This window comes from Sus scrofa, chromosome 11, assembly GCF_054392235.1.
Source record: "Sus scrofa isolate SSC_HxYL_T2T_F1_AM1 chromosome 11, Sscrofa_HxYL_maternal_Yorkshire_Landrace_v2.0, whole genome shotgun sequence".
In the NCBI taxonomy this organism is placed as follows: domain Eukaryota; kingdom Metazoa; phylum Chordata; class Mammalia; order Artiodactyla; family Suidae; genus Sus; species Sus scrofa.
The window spans coordinates 80,623,466-80,648,164 of NC_139393.1; the positions used below are offsets into that span (position 1 = coordinate 80,623,466).

The following is a 24,699-nucleotide window of genomic DNA, read 5'->3' on the forward strand; positions in this document are numbered from 1 at the left end:
CAAAGAAGCAAAGGAAAACTAGTGGGAAAAATAGTGTTTTCCTAAGTTTTAGACAGACGTTTAGCCAAAGTTATTTGTTATTACCTTCTGCTAATAAAAAACAATTTTAAAAACTCTTGATTAAAAAAACCCCAAAAAAACAGAAAAGGAAGCCAGAGCCGAAAGCATTTAAGTAGTCATGAAAATATGTGGCTATTAAATATTACATCTTAATTTTGGGAAAAAATCATGATTTTGAGATAGTTTCAATGCCTTAACTTCAAGATCAGATAACAGATGGGGAGAAAGCACGTAAATCAAGGTTGCGTCATTTCCCAGCCAGTGACCCATTTATGCGGGAGTCCACGCTCCACATGTGAATAACAATCAGCACCACTCACTGGCAAAAAATACCCATGGAGTTCACATTTTTGAAAACCACTTGTGGCACTGTGGTTAATAATTAACACTTCCCCAAAAAATATATATTCCATGATTATAACTTTTTGTCTTGATCTTACGCTTCGTTTCTGAGTAAGAAGTTTTGTTTTGACCTCTTCCTGTATCATATTCTTGAAATTAGCGCATCAATTTTCTCTTAAATAGGTTTTTTTAAAAAATTTTTGAAGAGAGCGTATAATTAGTGATACAAATTGTGAGTTTGAAACCTGAGAGGTGCGTTGGCTTTTTCAAGTATTTATCCTTTGAGATGTTGAAAATAACATATTGACAAAGGTGTATGCTTTGGAGAGGCTTTAACAAAACATCTGTGATCTGATTGTTGCTATGGCAACAGGTTTATTAAACATTAAAATTAATAACTCTGAAAACCATTTAGGCTGGCATGAACGAAAGAACTTTATAAACATAATTGAAGTGTAATAGGAAAATAACAAGCTCAGAACAGAAGGACTACTTCCATGTTGCCTTCTGGGACCAGAAAGATCTGTAGAAAAATGTCATTGCTTGTCCTTGGGGGCTGAGGGAATATGAGAAAGTGAACTGTGGTAGACCCTTGGGGGACTGGTAAACATTTATGTAGGTATGTGCTTCTTCTCAAACCTTTTTAAGACTGCTCTTTCCAGATGTGTATCAACCCAGGGCCACAGAATAACTTTGGGGGACCTAAGAATCTCTGCCTTCATTGACCTGTTATAGGCTTCCTATCCCCTTCCAGGAGATTAAACCCAAAAGCCTCTGGCCATGCCTTGTTGTAATGCCCCTCCCCCCACCTTGACCAGCCCAGGATGCTCACTCCCTGCTAGAGAAGGAATGTCACCCATTCCTCACCCCAGCCTCTACATCACCTGTTCCCCATGCAAAGAAGGTATCCTGCCCGAGACCAATCAGAAGATCAAATATGCCCCACAGAGAGATCAAACAATACTCAGTCCTTACCCACAGTGTAGGGGGCTGGGGCAGGAGAAACTGGGTCCCTCGGGCGAGGGAAGGGTATAAAAGCAAATTATAAACTGAGTCGGCCCCTCTTTTTAACCTGCAGACACATGAGTTCCTTCTCTCTCTCTCTGAAAATGTACTTTCACTTTAATAAATTTGTAAAACATCCACCATTCCAATGCTTTGCTATGGTGAGACAGACATAGAGGAAGCTTGACCCTATCAGAATCTTACCATCATATTACTATCAGTATGCAAAAATAGTTTTAGTCACTTAACCGTACATTTTCTTTTCTGTTTTAGGCAAAATGTAATAGATATTTATGGCCCTAGAAAATGCCATTTTATTTTGATGTGGAAATAAAATAAGAACATTTTTCTTTGATACTAAAATTGTACCTTTTTCCCTTTGATTTTAAAATAAATTGAAATATTTTCAAGGCCCCTAAAAGTCTTGTGGGCTTCAGGCACTGCACCCAAAGCGCTGATGCTGAGCAGTCAACCTCCCTCTCATCAAATGTACATCTCTAGCAACGTCATCCACATGCAGGACCACATCCATTACTGCTTATACACAGACCCCTCTTGGCGTCTGTCTGCAGGGCAGCCTTCTCCTCGAAGCTGCTGATCTCCCTGTGCAGAAGCCCAGTACCCTCTGGACACCTAAATTATCTCCGTGCTATTTCAACTCAATGTGGCGCAAAAGCAAATGCATGCATTGACCCAACAGCTTCTACCCTTTCTAGGACTTTCACCTCAGTTAATAGACCACAGCTTCTCCAGTTTACCATAAAGACAATATTTCAATAACCCCAACTTTCTACTGGATGCTGGAAGAGGGAGGATGGGATTTCATTCTATTTTCTGTTTATCTGTGGGTCTGTGTCTTCCAATTTATCATCACCGAGCATTACCAGATAATAACAAAAAGTTTAATAAAACTAACATATCTGAAAAAGCTAAAATAAAAAGATGAGCCAACATCTAGACAAATTGTTAAGGAATATCAAATTCTTGTCTTTTGCTAAGACATCCGTTCAAGAGGAAACATGTCGAAACCCATATCGGTCATCTCTTATTCCAATACTAATTTTGATTTCAATCTTACACATCTTATCACATGCAGTGAAACTCTCTTAAGATGAAGAAAAAGCACTAGTGTTTCTTGATGTCTGTATTTATTGAAATTTCACTATTACAAACTAAATTGTGCCCCCGCAACCCCAATTCATATTCTGAAACCCTAACCCCCAATGTGACTGTATTCGGAGATAGTCTTTACAGAGGTCACTAAGGTTAAATAAGATTTCAAGGATGGGACCCTAATCTCATAAGATTGATGACCTTACAAGAAGGCGACGAGACCTCAGAGTCCTGAAGCCCACCCACCCCCACCCCCGCCACATGCACAGGGCGAAGGGCTTACCGAGAAGACGACTTTGCACGCCGAGGGGGAGAGAGGTCACATCAGGAACCAACCATGAGGACACTCTGATCTTGGAATTCCCAGCACCTAGAATTATGAGAAAATAATTTCCTGCTGTCAAACCATCTCGCATGTAGTAGTAGTAGGTTATAGCGCCCTGAGCTGACGCCTACCGTTCCTCATAACCCATTTTCCCTCTTGTCTGAGTTTGACTAACCATCGTGATAAATCCCCTAGTCATCTCGGGGTGCTCAGTCCTGATAACGTAGTTTCTAACTTGTTTAAGAAAATAAAAGTAATAACTGTTAGTTAGGGACTCCTCCCTATGTTCCTCGTAGGGAATTCCTTCCTCGATCCTCAGAATCCTAAGAGTTAAGTCGTAGCATTGCCCTCATTTTACACGTGAGAAAACCGAACACAGGAAAGGTGCTAACTCGCCTGACGTTTTCCCGCTCGTAAATAATGGAGCTAAATTTTAAATCCCAGTAGTCTGACTATAGGAGCTCTGCTTTTCTACTTGTCTCAATCAGGTGGTTTAGGCCCTGCTAAAGGGTGGGAACGATTAGGGCATATGCTCAATAACAACCTCCCCCGAAGACTCTCAATGGCTTTAGTTGCTGTTTCACAGCTAACAACTTGTGATCACGAGGGGAAGGATGTGCCCTCTCTACCCAGCGACAGACACAGGTGTGTCCTTAGCAGCAATGACATGGAATTACAACCAGCATATACAAAGACGCATGCCCTTGGATGCGGGGAGGGTCTCCCTAGCACTTCCGAGCAGCCCTTTCACCTTGCTCCTGGAAAGGGGGCCCCTGGAGACACAAAGGGATGCTCCCAGCAACACCCCTTTGCAAGCTGGTCTGACTTCAGGATTCCAGCCTAGCAGCCTTTGCACGACACCACCTGCTCTTGAAATTTCCTTTCCATCCTGTGCCCTCCTAGGAGGGAGGCGGGTCCTAATCACGCTGCGAGAGGAAGGGAAGCCTGTTTCTGTGCACAAGCTCCCCATGGCTAAGGGCCCTGCTCCCAAGCTGAAGCGGGTATCGGCAGGTGAGGGAACATCAGCATCTCCTCCGCACACTGTGGTGGGTGTCCCCCTCTGGCTTTCAGGTTGTACTTTGTATCCAGTAAGAGCTCACCCGCAAATCTGACCAATCCCGGCGAGACCGCACGCAAACCCCACTGGGACGTATGCACGCACCCCAGATGACTTATTGTAGAACACTCTAGATTTACCAGTATTGGCTTTCCTTATGTTAGGGAAATCTGGTGAGATCGTTAACTAGAAGCTCATTGCTCTTCAGTGATTTCCAATAAAAGAGCATCTCCTCTGGGTGTCAAAACAAAACAGCAGCTTCCATATGTGTCAAAATAAAAGAAATAGGATGGGGGTTGTAAATTCGTATTACCACATTGGATATTTTCAAACATAGACTCATTTATTCAATAATCACCGCAAATCACTGAAGCTATGATAACAGACCTCAGTTTCCATAACAATATTTCTGCTCTCAGCCCTGGAGTCCTCCTGCACATTTTAATGAAGTATCGGAAAGAAGTTGTGGGCATCTAAGCAGAAATCCCACGTTCAGCTCACTGACATGCACTGTTTGTTTTTAATAAAACTCTCTTGGTCTGACAACAGGCAAGGTTAACTGGGTGGTTTCCTATTTATAGGACAATCGACACCAGGGCGAATTTGGAGACTGTTTTCTTTCATCTTTAGCACTGATGCAACAAGTCAGCAAACTCATCCTCCCCAGCCTTGCTAGGTGTTCTGAGATCAAAAGCGGACCAGAAAGCAAATATCAGATACCTAACGTGGAGCGTGTTATTTGCCACTTCAGTGAGACCTGCAATCACTTGCATTTCACGCTTCTGCTTTAAAATTCTGTTGTTCATTTTCCATAAAAAAAAAAAAAAAAACAAGATTCTGAAATCCTGTATCCTGTAGCTCCTTATCCTCCATGGGGCTGGAATGTCCATTAGCTGAGGGAGACGCGTTCAAAGCCCTTGGCACAATGAAGAGCGTGTGGTTAAGTATGATTACTTTTAATTTATGGCTGAGGGGTTCTGTCTACAAGGCAACGAACAACCAATCTGAAACGGTGGAAACTGAATCGTTAACTGGTGGCTAAGGAGGGTTAACCACAAATATGTCTTGATGAAATATACTGGTTCTACATTTTTTTTCCTATTTTGTTAATCTACATCCAAATAGAAGACTCAAATCCACAGGAAGGCAGTGAAACTGGTCAGGCAAACGTTTCCCCACCTCAGTTCCCAGAGGCACCTGCTCAGCTATGGCCGAGACGAGACCAACAGCTCCACCTGGCAGGCAGCCTGGCCAGCCCAACTGAGGTCACTCCAGAGCCAGACCTTGCCAGACTACGCTGGAGACGTTGCCTTCTGTGGTATCATTATCCAAACACGGGGTTTCCCCACAACACTCAACAAGCCGTTGGCATCAGGACCTGGATGTGCAAACAACCAGCAAACCAACTGCTCTGAGGGTCCAGCTACGTATTTAGCCTCTGGGGTGAGAAGGACGATGCCAAATGGACAAAGAGCCACTGGAAGAGGAGACGAGCAAGAGCATCCTGACTACAATCGGAGGCTCAGTTACATCCATCAGACGCATCTAAATTTATTTCAGAAATATATCGAATCCAAGGAAATTAACTGTTAAGAGCAGTAGTTTGACATCCATCAGCCTACAAAAAAAGGATTTGGGGGGCAATTATATTAGCTTCTTGTGTGTGATCTTCATCCCCTAAATCTTTTTCACCCATTTCTCTATTTTGGTTACTGGACACTTACTCTGTGCCAGACTCTGTTTTTAATGTCCTGTGGACTCAGAGATGAAGAAACACGTTTTCATTGTCATGAAGTGTCCCTTCAGTTGGTGAGGACATATAATAAGTGCATTCACATTATGCCAGGTGGTGAAATTGCTTGGAAAGAAGGCATAATATGGGATAAAATAAAGAGAGGAACCCAACAGGGCATCAGAGCCAGTGCTATTCAGGACAGCGTGCTGGAGAAAGACCTATCAGATCAGATGATTTCTGAGCAGAGAGCTGAGTAAAGAGATAAAGACTTGATACTTGAATGAAGAGAGTGTCTTCCAAAGAAAATAATATATTCAAAGGCCATCAACCACTCCCTGCGTGACAGAAATGGCATATTTTTAAGAGTAGGTAGAGACAGAAATGCAATGTGTGGGCAGACAGAGTTAGAGCTCTAAGGCCCCCCAGGGATCACGGAGGTCATGCTCAGTAAAGACAGCATCAGAAAGGGTTTTATTAAACTGGGGACACAATGTAAGTATTCACCAGGGGTAAAAACAGTGTCAACGTGTGGGTGAGATCCGAGTTCAGAATAATGAATAATTAAAAATGGGACCAGAAACAAAATTAATTTCAATAAGAACAAATTAATAAGGAATGCAAATAACAATTTAAGAAGTAATTTCATGAAGTTTATTCAATCCTCATGACAACTCAGTGAAACTGGCATTTCCTATTTCACTCTCATTGAAGAAAAATCATGAAGATGAGAGTAGGAAAAAAATAGTACCAGGCAGAAATTACCCAGACATGTTGGACTAGAGATGATGGCACAGGTTCTTTGCTGGTCTTCCCAATAAGAAGTGAATCTACCTAGTCTTAGTGACTTGTTAGCCAATGGAATCCACTAAAAGTAAATCCTGGACACATGCAGGACTAGTCATAAGTGTCTGCTGTCTTAGAAAACCCTCGATGGGCATCCTGCAGTGCCATTATCCTGAGACTGCCATGCTGGGGTGGCCACAGTAGGTTTGCTGGGTACCAGTTCCAGGTGAGTCCAACCTTCTGGCATCCCCACCAAGATACATGAGTAAACTCATCTTGCACCCACTCAAGACAAGCCTATCCACCACCTAGATTCCTGAGTGGCCTCATAAATAGATAGAGAACAGAAGAGGTGCCCTGCTAAGTCCTGCCCAATTTCTGATCCACAAAATTAAGAACTATAAGATGGTGGTTGTTCAAAAGCACTTTGAGGGTTCATTTGTTAAACAGCCATAGATGACTGGATCACCAGTTGAGAAGTGGACTCGAATTCTGCCCTTTAAGTTCTAAATGTCAGCCGTTTTCCCCACTTCTAACACAGAGACACCAAATTCAAATGAAAACAAGCAGCAATGTGGTTAAAGAGGCTCAATGATTCACTTCGGATGAGTCTCTCGCAAATAAAGAAAATAATCATAGTAGAAAGAAATAATGAAACATTATCCAATATCTTATTGGAGTCTTCTAAGTCCTTGCAGGCTGAGAAGCTAAAGCAGTATATACCAAAGAATGGAGAACTGGAGAGAGAAGAAGGTGTGAATTTACACAGCATTAACCATAGAAGACACATTCCAGTGACTTTTATGGAAGCTTCTCAGAACCAGTGTGAGCCATAAATTGAACCTTCTAGAAAAGCCTTTAAAGACCGTTCGTTTCACTAGCAGTTCTGAAATACTTAGGTTGGTTTTCAAAGGCCAACCAATACCAGGAATCACAATCTTACTAAATGGCTCTTCAGAATTCCTTGATTGTGATTTTTGTGGCTCATTCTGCCTGAACTCAAGCACACTGGAAAATATAAAAAAAGTAAATAAAAATCTTAGACCTCACAGAATCAAAGGACAGGACTCCAGGGAAAAACAAGGCTAACTGCACAGGATTTAATTCACTGCAATATGGAATCAAATTATTTGGTGAGTAATTTATTTAACAGCAAATAAATAATTTTTAATTTATATAACTCACACTTACTGAAAGATCAAAGAAAAGTTTTGGTGTGTCAGGACTTAAAAAGTCTGGTCTAGTTGTTTGTTTTTGCTTGTTAATTGGGTTGACATCACAGACGGAACGTTTCTAGAAAACCATCTCCATAACGTCAGAGGCACACGGAGAACTTGATGAGAGTTTGGGGAGAACCACAAATAGGTTTAATCTATTTAGGAACTGTCGAGTAAGACCCAGCCTCACAGGAAAAGTAGTTCTCACTTTTTGTAAGCAAAGAAATTAGAAGTACAGACAGGTTTAAAGAAAAAGTTATCCATAAATCTGCAATGCTATACACTTCCTTCTGTGCCCGAGATAGAAATCCAGAACTCACTTTCCTGAAGGCCCTGGGCCAGGGTCTGCGTCTGCCCTGCAGGTGTAATTCGCCGGATAAAGGACCCCTTCACTATTCTGCAGTCCACGCATCAGAGCGATTTTCAGGAGGCCAACCCTGCAGGTGACTGAGGCACCGCCCACGTCATATCATTCCACCATATATTTTTTTCTTTTTTTTTTTTCATGTCACCCTATTTCTGGATCACACCCTTGGTGAGATAAGTTCGAGACTTACCAGGCAATGGGAATGAAAGAACACAGTATCTCGGCGTGAGCTAATTAGGTGGAGCACATTTCACAGGAAGACACCCACCCCATTCATCACTTGGGAGTGTTTAAAAGCTGTTTCTATGCGAGCAGCTTTAGACTGACAGGCATACATGTATTCGCTCCCAGTTCACTTGCTGGCATTTCTCTAGTGCCACTCCAGCGGCCCCTCTGGACTTGAGTGGACTTGAGAGCCTCCCTGCCTTGGCTCTTCATGTCCAGTGACAGCCTGGAAACAGCCTTGGCAGCCCTTCCCACCCTCCATCCCCCTGTTCACAGGCAGGGCCCCTGCTCACTCAGCAGTTCTGTTTCTGCACTTTCACTGTCCCCAGTTTTCATCTCTGTCCAACTCTTTGTCCCATCAGGCATGACAACCCCTTGCTGTGCTGTCCAAATAAATAAATAAATAAATAAATAAAAGTAACTGAGCTGTATCAAAGGCAATATGAATATACACTGGATAAACCATTTAAATTGAGCCCCTAGTGTGTTAAACAGTTTCAAAATGCAGTGCTGTGTGAGTTTTTTTTAATTGTTTAAGCAGTTTCTATGGAGAAAACCATAGTTAAAATAACTTCCAACTTTTATATCTGGTATTCAAAAATCTTAGTTTTCTGAAATCACAGTTCCTTCACTGAATTTTTGCATGGTCCATTTTATATGGATCCATTCTATCAAAATGACATTCTCAAATTCTGGGTAACCATGTCACTGCCCAGACTGTGACTCCTTGACTCTTTTCATGTACCATCCGCAGCTGTCTAACTGGCTGACAAATCACGATGCCTTTTTTCCCCGATTCCATGATCACAAGTCACCTTTCACAAGGATCACGGAAACGGAGGTCTCCCTGCCTCTGCCCCCTGTCATCTAGGCTTCCAGCGTCAGCAGGATATCCTTCTAAGCCAGAATGAGAATGGGCTCTGTCCCTTCCACTAACTTTGGCTGCCCCACCCTCCCTCGGGCTAAAAAGCAAAGCCTAGATTTCTCAGCACATGGGTGGAAAACCCAAGGTCTGCCACTGCCCACCAGCTCTGGACTTCTCCTTGGCCGTCCTCTCCCATAAAACTTGGACACCACAGGACTCCAACCTTCTTCCCTTTCCCATTTATCAAAATATGTCAAAGGCTAATAGATTCCAATCCCCTGGCTCACGTTATTTCTTTGCTCAGAATTTCAAGACCCGCCTTCCTCGACGCTTTTTTCTAACTTACACACATAGGTGTCTCTCGGATCCTACCGCTCTTCATTCAAACACCGCAGATCATTCACCACGGGGGTACGATTAGTTCATGGTACATCTCTTGTCACCACACGGCTGCAAGCATCTTAGCAAGAGTTAGCATTCTACACAGAGCATAAAGCAACATAGTGAAGGGGCTCAATAAATACAGGATGGCAGTGTGTTTTCTTTAAGTTTGATGTACGCTATTATGTGTGAACCTTACTTCTTTTAAGCAATATAACAAACTTCATGGAACGAGACTTCAATGCTCTATTATTAAATGAATCTGAGTCATGCCATCAGTATTTTGCATACTCCCTGCAAGCCTGCTGTATAGCATGGAGAACTCTACCTAATCATCTGGGATAATCTGTGTGGGAACAGAACCCGAAAGAGAACGGATGTGTGTGCATGTGTAACGGAATCACTTTGTGCTACAGCAGAAATTATCACAACCTTGCAAATCAACTCTACTTCAAAAAAACCTAAAAAAAAGACTTAACACATATTGGGGGTTACCTGTACTTTTTAAGTGAACGAATGGATAAATGTTGTGTTATTTTCCAAATTAGATATTGAATTTTAAAATAAATCTATGAAAAATGGATTACTCCATTAAATATGTGCCTCCACAAACAACTTTGAGAATATTTTTTGTTTTGTCTTTTTAGGCCGCACACACAGCATATAGAAGTTCCCAGGCTAGGGGTCAAATCTGAGCTGCAGCCACCAGCCTATGCCACAGCCACAGCAATGCCAGATCCTTAAACCACTAAACAAGGCCAGGAATTGAACCTGCATCTTCATGGATACTAGTCAGGTTCGTTACCACTGAACCACAACGAGAACTCCAAGAATACGTTTATTCCCCTAAGAAATTCTAAGTTAACTCATCGATGTTCTAGAAACAAATGACAAACTGATTTCAACTTTTTTCACTCAGAGTGTAAGGTAATGAAAATTATTTCCACTGAATTTTTCAGAGAATTTCATGCCAGGATAACTTATTACCTCTTGAAAACTAGTCTAATTATTTAAAGAAAAATGTTTATAATTTTAGTTACCTACTATGAAACCATGCAATAGAAAATATCATATGGTTGTAGTGTTTAAAATGTATTTTCTTAGCACACAGACATAAAATATTTCCAGAGGTTAATAACATGTGTTTAAATCTACATAACAATGCCCTCCAAATTAAAGCTCCAGAAGTACCAAGGGCATGTAATAGTTAAGTTTTGCAAGAAAAATGTAATTTTGGCACCAGCACAAATTGTTAATTTTGTTATCTCAGTGCACATTTGAGTGGATACTGGATTATTTAGATTTATGGGTTTTAGTGACTCCCATCAAAGACCCTTCAACAAAACACGTTTGATGATAGCGTTATCTGTTTATCAATTTGAAACAGTGCCTGGTTCATATTTTATTTGAGAAAATTGTCCTTAAAAAAAAAAAAGTTTTTCAGAAAATTCTTTCAATGCCCCCCCCCGCCTTTACCCCAGCCCACCTACAGACACTGCAGTCAAGTCAACCTGCCATGCCAACTCCATTAAGAGGAAAAATATTCTTCCTGACGTTTATGAGTTTATTTTTTAAGAAGAAATTATAAAACTTTCCAAATATGTAGAAACCCATTAAAAGCAATGCAGTGCCAGAGGCAGGACGTGCTTAGATGGCATTGCATGTCACTGCCCCACGGCTCTCACCACGTAAACCTGATTGCCAATTAGACTGAGTACCGCAAGAATCAGGCAACGTATAAACATCCTAAACACATACTGAATATGCCACTTCGAATTTGCCACTGGCCCATTACAATATATCCATCAAATATATCCAAGGAACTAAGTCCTGCTGCACTGCAGAGACATTTAATAATGTTTCACTCAAACTCCGAGTGCTTTAAAAACACCGCACACCCCTAATGCGGTAGATAAACATTTTATCTTTCTACTTTTGATCGCATATAATTTTCAGCCTTTGATCTGATATAATTTAAGGTGTGTCGAGATGGATTCTGGCAGGGCGGGCGAGTGAAAAGAAAGGTTTAGCACTTTGGCTCCTGAGACGCACATCCCAGACACAGGCTTTGGCAAGAGTGGAGATTGTACAGCCAGTTTTGACTACAGGAAATAAAAGAGGTGCTATTTAAGGGAAAGAACTTGGGTTAGAATGGAATTGCTGCTGTAAAAGATGTTCAACTCACATTGCCATATGGGTTTTTTGGAACAGTTCCCATGTATATTAGCTGTATTCTTGGCACGTGGAGCTGCCTTTGGATCTGTGGCATGCTTCTGCTGCTTTGAAGCTCTCTGAAGGTAATGTCATTTGGCCACACCTTCACAGGAAAAATCATTGACAATTTCAAGAATAAGATCTGGCTAAAAAAAATTAAATAATTTATCTGTACCTTGGTGTCTGCATTTACAGATAGAATATCTAATACTGTTATGTATTACTTTATAATTTGAGATTGATATACTCCACTAATTTACATGGGCCGAGAGAAAAAAAGATTTCCTTTTATTTGGGGAATTTCCATAAAATAAATACAATATGTGTCAAATTTCATTTAATTTGAAGAAAAAATCCTGCTGTATCACAGAATGCCTCAGCTCAACTATATAAAAGCAGGTCTCAAGTGTATTCCGTGTCGTATGCCATGCTAAGAACCTTCAAGGGCAACACACACCATTCATTTTCAACTCATTTATTCATTTTTCATTTATTTATTCATTTAACAAACACATACTGACCACGTACCAGATAACAGACACTGTCTTTAGATCAGGAGATCCGTGTCAAATTTTATTAAAATGGCTATATCCAATTTGTTTCTGTTAAAGTTCATTATTGTCACATTTCACAGAGCCTCAGATGTATAGAATTTTCAAAATGTAGGATATGGGGATATGAAATAACTAAATGGCTGGATTTTGTAGAGCTTCAAATCTGAATTTAACCTTGACCTCAGTATTTGGATGGTGTGGAGAAGGCAATTAAGCTCTCAGAATTTTAATATCATCACCTGTAAAATGAGGATATTTCCTAGCAATAGTCTCCAATGTGTATGGTTTATAACTATGGAGGCATTTTTAACTATGTTTTTGATTAAATATATATTTACTTTATGAATATTAATACATATGACGCAAGATTTGAAAGGTGCAAGGGCGAGGAAAAAAATATCCCTTTTTCCTGCCCTGGTGCTATTTCCCAGCACCTGGTTCCCCCATATGGACAATCATTTTCCTGAGTATCTCTCCAGAGATACTCACAGAATTTCACACATGTCTGTGTGTGCACGTATACACATACATGTTCCCACACAAATGGCGGTGCATGTGCTAAAACTGTATCTAGATGGTAATGCCATATGGATGTATAAGAGCTGCCTTACTCTTTTTAAGGCACACCTAATAGTTCATTAAACAGATGCTTCAGATTACTATCTGGTCCCCCATATTCACACGAGGTTATTCCCATTCTTTTAGTTATACAATAAGGCTGCAGTAGTTATTCTTGCTGGTGTCTAACTTTACCCAGGTGAGGGCATATTTGCAGACCTCACACTAAATCATAAAAATCAGTAGGTAGAAAAGTTGTTCCTGTGAAGTTTTGATGGATATTGCTCAAGAGTCCTGCAGAGGGAATATTATTTACATCCCTGGTGAGGGTCTGTTTTCCCACAAACTTGGGACAAGGAGTGTCACTAAGAGATTCACTTCTTGCCAATCAAAAAAGTAAACTCTTGTCTTGATTCTCTTGCTTCTCTTGATATAAGAAAGTACGAGCACACTTTCACTTATCTGAAAGATCGTTCTGGAAGCTTTTTGTTCATAACTTTTGCCCATGATTGTAGTGAACTGTTTTTTGTTTTTTACTAAATATTTAGAATCTCTTTAATATATTAAAGCATTAACAAAATGAGGCATTTGTTTCATTCAGTTTTTCCCAGTTTGTCACTTTTTTAGGGTTTTTTTTCACTACATTTTTAATTTTATGTGGCCACATATATCAATCTTCTTTTATGATTTTGTGTTTTATGCAATACTCAGAATGGCTTGCTTTACTATGCAATCATTAAAAAAGCACAACAAAAGCCAGTACCTCCCATGTCTCCCTCTAGTTCTGCTGTTCACATTCTACTTGTTTGGGGGACATATTAGATAAAAGGTATAAAGCAGAAATCAAAGTTCATTTTATTTTTCAGAAGCTACACAACCTTTCTCCTACCATTTGCTAATCATTTTCCAACTGTTCAAAATGCCATGTTTAGCCTTTAACAAATTACTCTGTGTTTAAGCACATACCTGGATTTCATGCAGCCATGAAAAATGTATTTTTCAGTATTTGGAGTGTACCTTTCCGTGTATTTCATTGAACCTCGTTGTTTTCGCTGGTGGGCACCTGACAGAACGCAGTGATATCTGCTACGGCTACTTCATTCTTACTGTTCTCTGTATTTGCTGCAAATCTCTTTCGACTTTTTTCCCTTTTTATTTGGTAATTTCTTTGTGAAATCTTTATTTATTAAAAAAAACAGATGGAGATACATGTGCATTTTCCACTAACACAATTATGCATTATGTCAACAAGATAATTTTATTTCTTATTTCTCATACTTTATACATTTTCTTTTTCTTACCTTATTGTACTAGCTAGCACAGTAGAATATTGAATATGAGTAAGAGAAAAGCCGACATCCTCTCTTTTCTTGAACTCAAAAAAAGCTTTCACTGTTTACAGTTATAATGCATATGGTAGATATTTTTGGTAGATATTTTTTAGCTGTAGAATAGAAATTCTTTCTTTTTTTTTTTTTTTTGGTCTTTTTGCTATTTCTTGGGCCGCTCCCGCGGCATATGGAGGTTCCCAGGCTAGGGGTCGAATCGGAGCTGTAGCCACCGGCCTACGCCAGAGCCACAGCAACGCGGGATCCGAGCCGCGTCTGCAACCTACACCACAGCTCATGGCAACCCACTGAGCAAGGGCAGGGACCGAACCCGCAACCTCATGGTTCCTAGTTGGATTCATTAACCACTGTGCCACGACGGGAACTCCAGAAATTATTTCTTATTTGCTAAACAACTTTTTTAAATATGGTAAGTGGACAGTAAATTTTATCAGATTTCTTTCTGTATCTACTAAAGTATATATAATTTTCATCATTAATATATTAATATGAATGACGTATGGTGATTATAATTTACACTATATTTCATTCCTGGGATAAGTCAAAATTGATCTGACAAATAATTCTTTTTGTAATGTATATCTGATTTGATTTACTAATTTTGCATTATAATTTTTACATGCATGGTTGTGACTAGTATTGGTATACAATTTTCCTGTCTTCTATTGTCTTGTAAAGACTTGGTACCAGATTATACTAGCCTCATGACTGAAATGAGTTCTGTGACATACACACATGTGTGTGTGTGTGTGTGTGTGCGCGTGTTTGGTTAAGTATTCCTAGAATACGTGTGTGTGTATGTACGTGTGTGTGTATATATACATATGTTTGTTCGTGTGTGTGTGTGTGTGTGTGTGTATACATATGTTCGTGTGTGTGTGTGTGTGTGTGTGCATGTTGGTTAAGTATTCCTAGTAGCCATAAAGAGACAATTTTGTTCCACAGTAGATTTTTGATTGCTGATTCAATTTTTTTAGTTGACACTACTGCACCATTTTCCGACATGATTCAAGTAAGATTATATTTAAGAATTCATCAGTGTGATCTAAATTTTTGAGTTTACTGGCACAGGATTTTCATAAAATCCCCTATTTTCTTTATAGAGTGTGCAAGACGTAGGGCTCAATTCTGTACAAAGATTTGTGTGTCTCTCATTCCTCTCTAGCCTAACTCACCCTTCTTTTGCAAATCTCCGTAGGTTTTTTAAAGAGCCAGTATTTGGTTTTATTGATCCTTTTACTTTTTGTTTTCAATTTCATTACATTTTTCTTTTATATCTATTATTCTTTCTTAGTCTTTTGATTTATTTTGCTCTTATTTTATAACTTTTTAAAATGGATTCTGTGATGAATTTGTTATATTCCAAATGCATTCTGCTGAACTCTAGACCCCAGAACTCCACGTTCTGTGCGTTTCCAGCCAGAGCGGTCATTCTCCCAGGGACACTCTCTCGTGGAGAAGCCAGGAAGAAGCAGAGGAGCTGGCATCTTGCTGCACGCACATGGCTTTTCCATCCAATGCTAATCAACCACGGTGTTGCTGTGAAGGGACTGGAAGATGGGACCGAAGATGGGAAAATCAGGTGATTTTGTTGGGGTTTTTCGTTTGTTTGTTTGATGTTTGTCTTTTTAGGGCCGAACCTGTGGCATATGAAGGTGCCCAGGCTAGGGGTCGAATTAGAGCTGTAGCCTCTGGCCTACGCCACAGCAACGCCAGATCCGAGCCGTGTCTGCAACCTACACCACAGCTCCTGGCAACGCCAGATCCCTAACCCACTGAGCGAGGCCAGGGGTCAAACCTGCGTCCTCCTGGGTACTAGTCAGATTCGTTTCCCCTGAACCGGGAGGCGAACTCCCTCGTTTGGTGTTGATCAAATGGATTATCCTTCCTGGCCTGATTTGATCAGGTAGAGACCCTTCTGGAAGAAAAACCAAGCCCTCCCTGAAGATCAGAGACTCCAAATAACCGTTGACCTGCCTTTCTCTTCTCCTTTTCTCTTCCCTCCCTCCTTTCGCCACCTGTGCATGTCAAGCTCTGACTTTGCTCCCGGGATCCTAGCCTGCTCCTGCCCTTCCCTTCTTCCCCTGGCCCTGCTCCTCCGGTTGAGTGTGACTGTCTCATTAAAGAATGTGTCCACAACTTTTTGGAGAATTACACCCTGTGCTTCCATCCTTTATTTAGAAATGTTATCACATGGAGTTGACTTACCTAAGTGCCCGATGAAGTGGCATCTTTGTACTCCTCCTGAATTGTATCACATCATCACAACTCTTTTCTCTTATTTCTACCTCGCACTTGAAAACTAGGCTCTGGTAGAGAATATGTTGACGCTACAATTTGTTCATTTTTACTGACTCTGTGAGGGAATACTTTTGATTTTATAATGAAAGTTTATTTATATTTTTCTGCATGTTCACTTCAATTAAAATCTATGCAATAAAAGAAAATGAGATCTAATAGCAGGCTGTGCGGACTTTATTTCCAGACCATATTACAAAATCTCAAATGTTTATCTCCTTGGTACCTGTCTGCCAATGCATGCGTATTCTTAAACAGAATTCTCAGAGCACCACTTTTTAACCATGTCCGGCAACCTACTGACTCTAATAAAAACCAAGATGATAGGCAGCGTTTCGTTTGCAGTGGTTTATATTGCCTCTGGCAGGTCCTCTGCACGCATAATGCTTTAGAGTCTTTACTCTTCAATGACTTGATAATGTGGGATTTATTCGTTTAATTTTACAGATGATGAAACAGAGGAGGAGAAAAAAATGTGCCCTACAGTATGCATGCAACCCCGAGTCAGAATTTGAACTCAGATCTGTCTGGTTCTTTGTGTCTATATTGCAGTTCAGGGTTTGAAAGTAAAAATCAAACATTAGGATCTTTGATTAGGAAAAAATAACATTGCCAAGTGTATACTTCTGCTTCTTCTAGCCTCTGCTGGGTGGTTTAAGTAGTTTCCCGAAAGAAGTAACCTGAGTGGACAGTTTGATTTGTTTAGTATTTTGCCAATTTGTTTATATGCTAAAGTTCTTTTGTTAATAATTTATTTTTTAAAAAAGGAAACTTCTCTCGCCCTGAAAATGACTATCACCAAATGTCATTCCCACATTTGCCTGCCTAAGAGTGCTTTAAGGTAGCCTCATGGACTATTTATCTTAGAACTATTTATCCTGAGGACATTTACATTTTCATTATTTTGGCAAACCATTTCAGGTGTGGACAGTCAAAAAATTATCTGGAACTTATGTTATTTTTCTACAAAAGGTAAGTTCAACTCTGTCTCACTTAGAGCTCGTCTGTGACTGTGAAAATAGCCCTGTGTGTCTGTCTACCTAGTGGGCACTGCCAAGTGTATAGTTAACATAACCGTCAGAATTTTAACTCCTGGACTGCTTTGCTTCCCCGTGTTTAAATTGGCAACTCTCATGTTGCTTTACGACACTTTTGCATCTAATTACCTAGATTATTACATTAAGCAAAAACGTAATTTCTTTGGAAATTTGCACTCAAAAATATATAGAGGATGACATCATGTAGAAAGAATGTGCAAAGGGCAAAAGGAAACTTCAGCAGTTAATGTTTAGCTTTTTTGAATTTTATTTTCCACTGAAATGATTTTCCCCTTCTGACTAATTATGATTCCCGTTTAAAAAAGTGTCGCTAAAGGGCCGTCTGCATACTTTAGTCTAATCGTTTTAAAGAATCAAATGACTGTGTTCAAAAATATTTGGGGATAATGTTCCAATTAAAATGCAACAAAATTACAAAATACAAAAGTTGTACGTTATTAGAAGGTTTTAAACTCTAAGTTTTACGCTAACTCATTCAAAGACACTAATTCACCTTTAAATGGTTTCTCATAGGTCTTAGTTATAAATGGTTTCACTGGAAGTCGCAGAAGTTCTTGCCATTTATTAGAGGTACCACTTATTTCACAAAGTAGGTCCTCAAGCGGCCTAAAAGACTTAGGGCAGTGGCCAAAATGACTCACCTGAATGGGGAGCGTCCCTACGGAGGGAGCATCAGCCTCATTAATGAAAATCGATTCTAAATAGACGTGTTATTGCTTAAATATATTTACGTCAGTAAGAAATGGAGTGTCTCTCTATTCAAACCAAAATTATGCTAACATACCAAACATAAAGTACACTAGGAAATCTGTACATTTAAGTCAGTGCCAAATATTTAAATTTTTCCAAACCACGGTTTTTTCCCTTAAATATTGTGAAAGAAGGCTTTGTTTTGTTTTGGTTCTGTGTATGTGTGTGCGTATGTGTGTGTGACAAAACTTATAAATCACCATGAGGATTAATCCATAGCATTTCAATTTTAGATGAAATCATCAAAATTTGACACATTGCTTTTCTGCAGCTGTTTGGTACAGATGCCAGTTTTTAGTTCATGACGTCCCATACTCCAGACTACAATTAACTTTGCCAACTGCAATAATAAGGGTTAATGTTTCAAATTTACAACAAAATACTTTACAATATTATCAGAATCTTGACTCCAGACAAGGAAGTCTATTGCTTGGTACCCTTTTTGATAACTAAACCAGGTGTGCGTGCTTATTTTTGCACACAACTATTCATTTAGCAGGGCCCTTGGAGGTCATCGTGCTTCAGCTCCCCCTCAACAGGCAATCCCGTCACTGACATCAGTGACCCACGGCCACTGGGTCATCACGAATGGCCAGCGAGGAGAAGCTCAACATTCTAATAATTGTTCTTCCTTGTGGTTCATCAGCAGACAGAGCTATTTTTACGATTCCCTTTATGCTACTCCACAAAAGCAAAAATCATATCACTCTTTTGAAGATACATTACGCGTATAAATTTTTCAACAGGCAGTCTCTACTCAGTGATTTCCTATTGATGTGGGGAAACTTTTAAGTGATCCTTATTCAAATACATACAGAGTGAGGGAAAGAGGATAAAGCACACTATTCCCACGGATACAGAAAGACAGACGGCCTTCAGAACTAAAAACACAGTCTCCCTTCTACCAACCCTAGAAGGCGAAGGTCGAGGACTTTGAGGGAAGAGTCGTCAGTTGCATTACTAAGCATTTACGTATCCATGAAGCGGAGGGAAATAACTGAGGTTGGAAGGAATCTAGACTTGAGGACTGACCCTTGTTTTTTTTCTTCCTTTTTTTTTAATGCAGACAAAGAGAGGGAACGCAGCCCTCCCTCCCGGCGTGGAGAATACGTGGGGCAAAAGACCTCATGGTACCAACAAGCTGAAGTCAGTTTTGTACCATGGCCAGCTCACCTCCCGGCATGGGCTAGAGAGAACACACAAGAGAAGTTCTAAGGGATCCTTCCAAAGACTTGAAGGCACCGACTTAGAGACCACCCTGCAGGACTCCTGGTAGGAACGGGGAGAGAGCAAGGGTTGAATCATTTTCTCTACATGTTTCCATTTATGATTTAGATGCCCAGGGGCTTCCAGTGCAGGGTTTTGGTCTGAACGCCTGGGAGCCAGCACTGGGCGGGGGTGGGAGTGTTGGGGGTGGGGGAGGGTGTTGAGGGGTGTCTATGGTATCTCAGCATTTGGAAGGAGGCTGATGATGTGGGATCTGGCAGCCGCTCCCATCTTCCCACACTTTAAATAAGAGAGCTCCCTTTTTATGCTTTTGTTTATATGTTAGGTTTCCAAGAAAAATGTGATTTTTGAAAGAATTATGCTGCTCCTTTAAACATTTGGAATGGCTACTGTATTTCCCTATGAACAGCTTTAGACCTTCTAGATAACAGAGCCTCTGTTACCACTGAAATCCAGGAACCTGAGTCAGAAATCACATCTAATTTCTGTCTCCTGTGGGTTTAATTGTACAAATGCATTCCTATGCATAAATCATATTCATCAGTTTACATTTGATATACCAATCATTAATTTTCATTTTACTCTATTTTGGATATAATGCTATAAAAGATTCCCCTTTCATGCAAAAATGGTTTATAAGATTCTTCTTTTCTCTCAGCAAAAGAGCAAATGGTTAAGAAAGCCTAAAGAAAATGGAAAACTGAGACTTCTTTTTACAAACAAAACACCCAGAGGCTTAGAATTTAAAATTAAGGAAATAGTAAAAGCAAATAAAGAACAAAGAAGTACCAGGTAAAAAAAATTCACTATTGGGGGATCAGGACAGAGGCCATAAAAAATAACTTCTTTGAAATATCTGTCTTCATATTAAATTGGAATGAGTATTCAGGGTGGCAGAAGATTGTTTTATCTGAGCCCATACTTTCATCCCTAGCCATTACCTTCTATTGTTCAAAGATGATATTGTGTTGGTTAGATTAACTGCAGTGCAGACCCAGCATAAGAATGTATCGCTGAAACTCTGAATTCTTGTAATGTTTCCCTGGGTGCCTTTCAGAATAAGATGGAAACAAAAACAGCAAAGTGACTCATTCCATGATAAATGAATGTACCCAGAAATATGAGCCTGTACTACCAGCCAGAATTACTGATTCAGGCTTGCTAAGAAAAACATGAAATAAAATAGAAAAGGGTTTCCTACAAGGCCAACTTAATCAAGAGCTTTGAACATGATAATAAAAACATTTGATGGGGGGGGGATGAAGATACTTCCTGAGTGTAATGAGACCAAGTTTGGAGAAAATGCGGATTCTGTAATTAAAGGGTACTGAGAGTCAGTCCTTTTTGCTTTACATCTCAAAATCATCTTGAAAGTGAATTGTAATGAAAGTACTTATCTCTCTTCGGTTTACAGGGCATTTGGAAAATAATTATTTTTAGGAGTGCATCAACTGCACTCAACTGGAAGGTGAATCTGGGTGGGGGGAATCTGGGGCCACTCATCTCTAAAGATATTTGCATGCCCTGATGGAGTCACAGGACCAATGATGCCCCATGGTGGTCTTTTGCTGGGAGAGGGGAAGATGGTTTGAACACAAAGGAGTTTGATGCACTTGAGAAGACAGAGCAGTAATGGATGAGACTGCTCTACCACTGATGTCCTTTCTTTGAGGGATTGTTTTGAGCACCACATGAGAGAAGGGCCAAATTAGAAGCTGAATTGGCCATTTTTGTGATAGATTTTTATGCATCTCTGGCAAATAAAAAGCATTATGTTAGGACACAGGCGGCAAAGTAGACCACAAAGAATGGGAAACAGGCATTCCCCATCTTGAGTATGGGACCGGGTATCCTCTGCCTTATCGGTGGGCGGCTCGGGGACACTGGACGCCAGCAGCACCCTTGGCCTAAACAGTCCATCCATATGGAAACATGGATGAGTCAGAAACTAAGGAGCCGATAGGAGACACTCTCCAAGCAAGTGCCAGGAAGAAGTTGAGAGCATGCAGGGGACTAAGGCTCTTGAACAGACCTCGGGTCCTGCAAGTAGAATTCTACGGCATTTTAACAAGTGCAGATGCCTTTCAAAGCCAACCTACTACGATGGTTTACTTTCTGTGTCATTTTATCTAGAGCACAGTCCCCAGACGGCTGATTGAATATACCAGTCCAGATATTGCCATGAAGGTGTCTGTAAGGTGAGATAAGGTTTAAATTAGTAGACTGTGAGCACAGCTGATTATCCTCCAAAACATAGATGGGATTCATCCCCAAAGAGAAAAAGGTTGACATTCCCCAAGGAAGAGGGAATCCTGCGGCCAGATGCCTCAGACTCAGGCCAGGACACCAGCTCTTCCTGGGCCTCAGGCCTCCTGCCTGCCCTGCAGGATTCAGACCTGCCAGCCCCACACGTCTTAAGGATCTCATTTCTCTGGAGAAACCGAACTCATACACCTACTATGTGTCAGGCTCTTTACATACAGCACGTCCAGATTTCAACAGACTGTGAAAATATTTGTTATGAATTACCGTCCCCTCTTTATGGAAGAGAAAAGTGGACGTTCACAGAAACTCAACGACTTGACCAAATTCTAGAGCTAGCAAATTGCGGAGTGAAAATTAAGGCTATGTTTCTCTCACTCTGGTGTCCGTGCATTCTCCATCTGCTATATTTGATAAAAATCCTATGAAACAAGTGTTTATATCTCCGCTAAAGTCCTCAAGGAATGCAGCGTCATTAGAACGTAGGCTACACATACCCCTTATTAGATTGGGCTAGGCAAATTATTGTAATTATAGCATTTAGGAATGCTAAAATGCTACAGAAAAGCAAGTTAACAGGCTAACGGAAGAGTAGATGATATATTTTTGCTATATTTATAATATTTCAAGAAGTTCTGCCATGTGAGTCTAGTGGAAAGAAGACACTAGCCTGTAGAATGGGAACAACTACCTTTATATTTTGTTAGTTTAACATCACATTTCAAATTTTATGATAAGAAGTTTTCCACAGAAATGATAAATTCTCAACAACCACAACAAAATTAGCCTTTTAAATATATTATATTCTATATTTAATCATCTGTATCTCCACAGGAGTTTCTGAGGTTTTCGTTAAGATTTCATTTAAATTCCATTAATAAAAAATGTATTTATAGGAGTTCCCGTCGTGGCGCAGTGGTTAACGAATCCGACTAGGAACCATGAGGTTGCGGGTTCGGTCCCTGCCCTTGCTCAGTGGGTTAATGATCCGGCGTTGCCGTGAGCTGTGGTGTAGGTTGCAGACGCGGCTCAGATCCCGCGTTGCTGTGGCTGTGGCGTAGGCCAGTGGCTACAGCTCCGATTGGACCCCTAGCATGGGAACCTCCATATGCCGCAGGAGCGGCCCAAGAAATAGCAACAATAACAACAAAAGACAAAAAGACAAAAAAAAAAAAAATGTATTTATAATAAATAAAATTGACACGGTCACTTGTGCCCAAGAGAATTGTGTATTACTGGTCTTCAGTCCATATGAATGATTGAGGAAATCATATATATGTGTATACACGTATATATAATCATATACCATAAATCATAGGTGTATACATATACGTATATATAAAATATTTTTTAAAATATTTTTCAAAAATCCTATTTCATAAGCGGAGGTAAAAAAATAAGTTACATCAGATTTGTTGGTAACACAGTGCCTTAATGATAGCAGGTCCTTGAGAAAGGATGGCTAAATGAATGAAGAATTTATTTCTGTAGACATGCATTTTTTAGCATGGACAGAAAATTGGAACTCAAGGCAAAGAGATTTTATTTCTTTCTATTTTAACAAAACTTACTTGAAAGGAAACAATATCTAAATTGAAAAAGTTCACAATTTTATATAATATGCATTTTATCTGTTTATCAAAACATTATGTTCATTGAAATTATAAAAAATAACCCAATTTTAGTATATTTCTTTAAAATTTTCAAGATGTTTAAAATATTTAATTGCTTTAAGTACATAACTTAAGGGGGTTTCCTGGTGGCTTAGCAAGTGAAGGATCTGGCATTGTCACTGCTGTGGCTCGGGTCACTGCTGTGACATGGGTTCAATCCCTAGCCTGGGAATATCCACATGCTGCAGACATGGTCAAGAAAAGTATATAACTTAAAAAGATAGACATTATATTTTTAAAGAGAAAATACATTTTTACAGACAGAAGAATGCCGTCTAATAAATGGGAAGGACATGACAAAATTGGAACTAGAACCATTTTGCAATCCACAATAATGACTTTTTCTGGCAAAGCCAAACCCTTCGGTGCTAAAAACCATTGGATCAAAGTTCTTGGGATAAAGGACAGTCACAAGGCAAGGGCCTATTTCCCATCAGTTGCCAAAGCATGTATTTTTACAATGAAGACACTAGGCAGCCATCCTTTAAACCAAATCATCTACCTTAGATGATTCTCAACAAGAGAACCACTAGTGGGAGGCCAGGAGTTATTACTTGAACAGGAACCTGCCTCTCTTACAGAGACTGGGGCTCAGTTACTAGCTCTGACTTGGTACCAAGGCAAACTGCTCCGGCGCTCCTGTCCTAGGTTATGTACTGAATGCCAGCTCTGAATGATCATGAAGGGAATCAGGAGTTCCCAGTGTGGTGCAGCGGAAACGAATCCGACTAGGAACCATGAGGTTGCAGGTTCGATCCCTGGCCTCGCTCAGTGGGTTAAGGATCTGGTGTTGCTGTAGCTGTGGTGTAGGTCGGCAGCTGTAGCTCTGATTAAACCCCTAGCCTGGGAACCTCCATATGCCATGGGTGCGGCCTTAAAAAAAGCAAAAAATAAATAAATAAATAAATATAAAGGGCATCAGAAAAACCTGAGGGTACATCCCTATGGCCATTACTGTGTCTGGAAAAAGAGAACTCATGCAAGGCTGTACATCTACTGAGAAAGGTTATTTTAGGCAAGAAAAATATCATAACAACTGGAAGCAGCAAAGATTCCCTTTAGATTTGGGTAGCCTTCTAATTCTGCACCATCTATCAACACATTCCTCAAAATCAAAAATATACTCGGGCTCATAAAAGCTAGAATCAACATATCAAAGGCCACTTGGAAAGGAAGTTATTACTCAGAAGTATGTCAGCATGTCCACTGAAAGAGAGAACTGCTTACACTGTTATCAATTTAATGGGAAAATTTACAACTTTAATAGTCATTTTGGGTTGG

General features: G+C 40.1%; 1 protein-coding gene across 7 annotated transcripts in view; it reads right to left on the minus strand.

Moving 5' to 3' along the window:
• Nucleotides 1-24,699, minus strand: part of LOC146398709 (uncharacterized) — an 843,865-nt gene that overhangs the window by 301,804 nt on the left and 517,362 nt on the right. For 5 of the 7 annotated variants that reach the window (XR_014819883.1, XR_014819889.1, XM_084982276.1 and 2 more), the window contains one exon: nucleotides 2,804-2,890. Coding sequence is in view for 3 of the 7 variants with exons in the window: in XM_084982276.1 (XP_084838402.1) it covers nucleotides 2,804-2,890 (87 nt within the window). In the remaining 4 variants the exon portion in view is untranslated. Of the gene's footprint in view, nucleotides 1-599; nucleotides 2,891-24,699 lie in introns of those variants that run through there. The other 2 variants (XR_014819887.1, XR_014819888.1) reach the window with 1 other exon arrangement.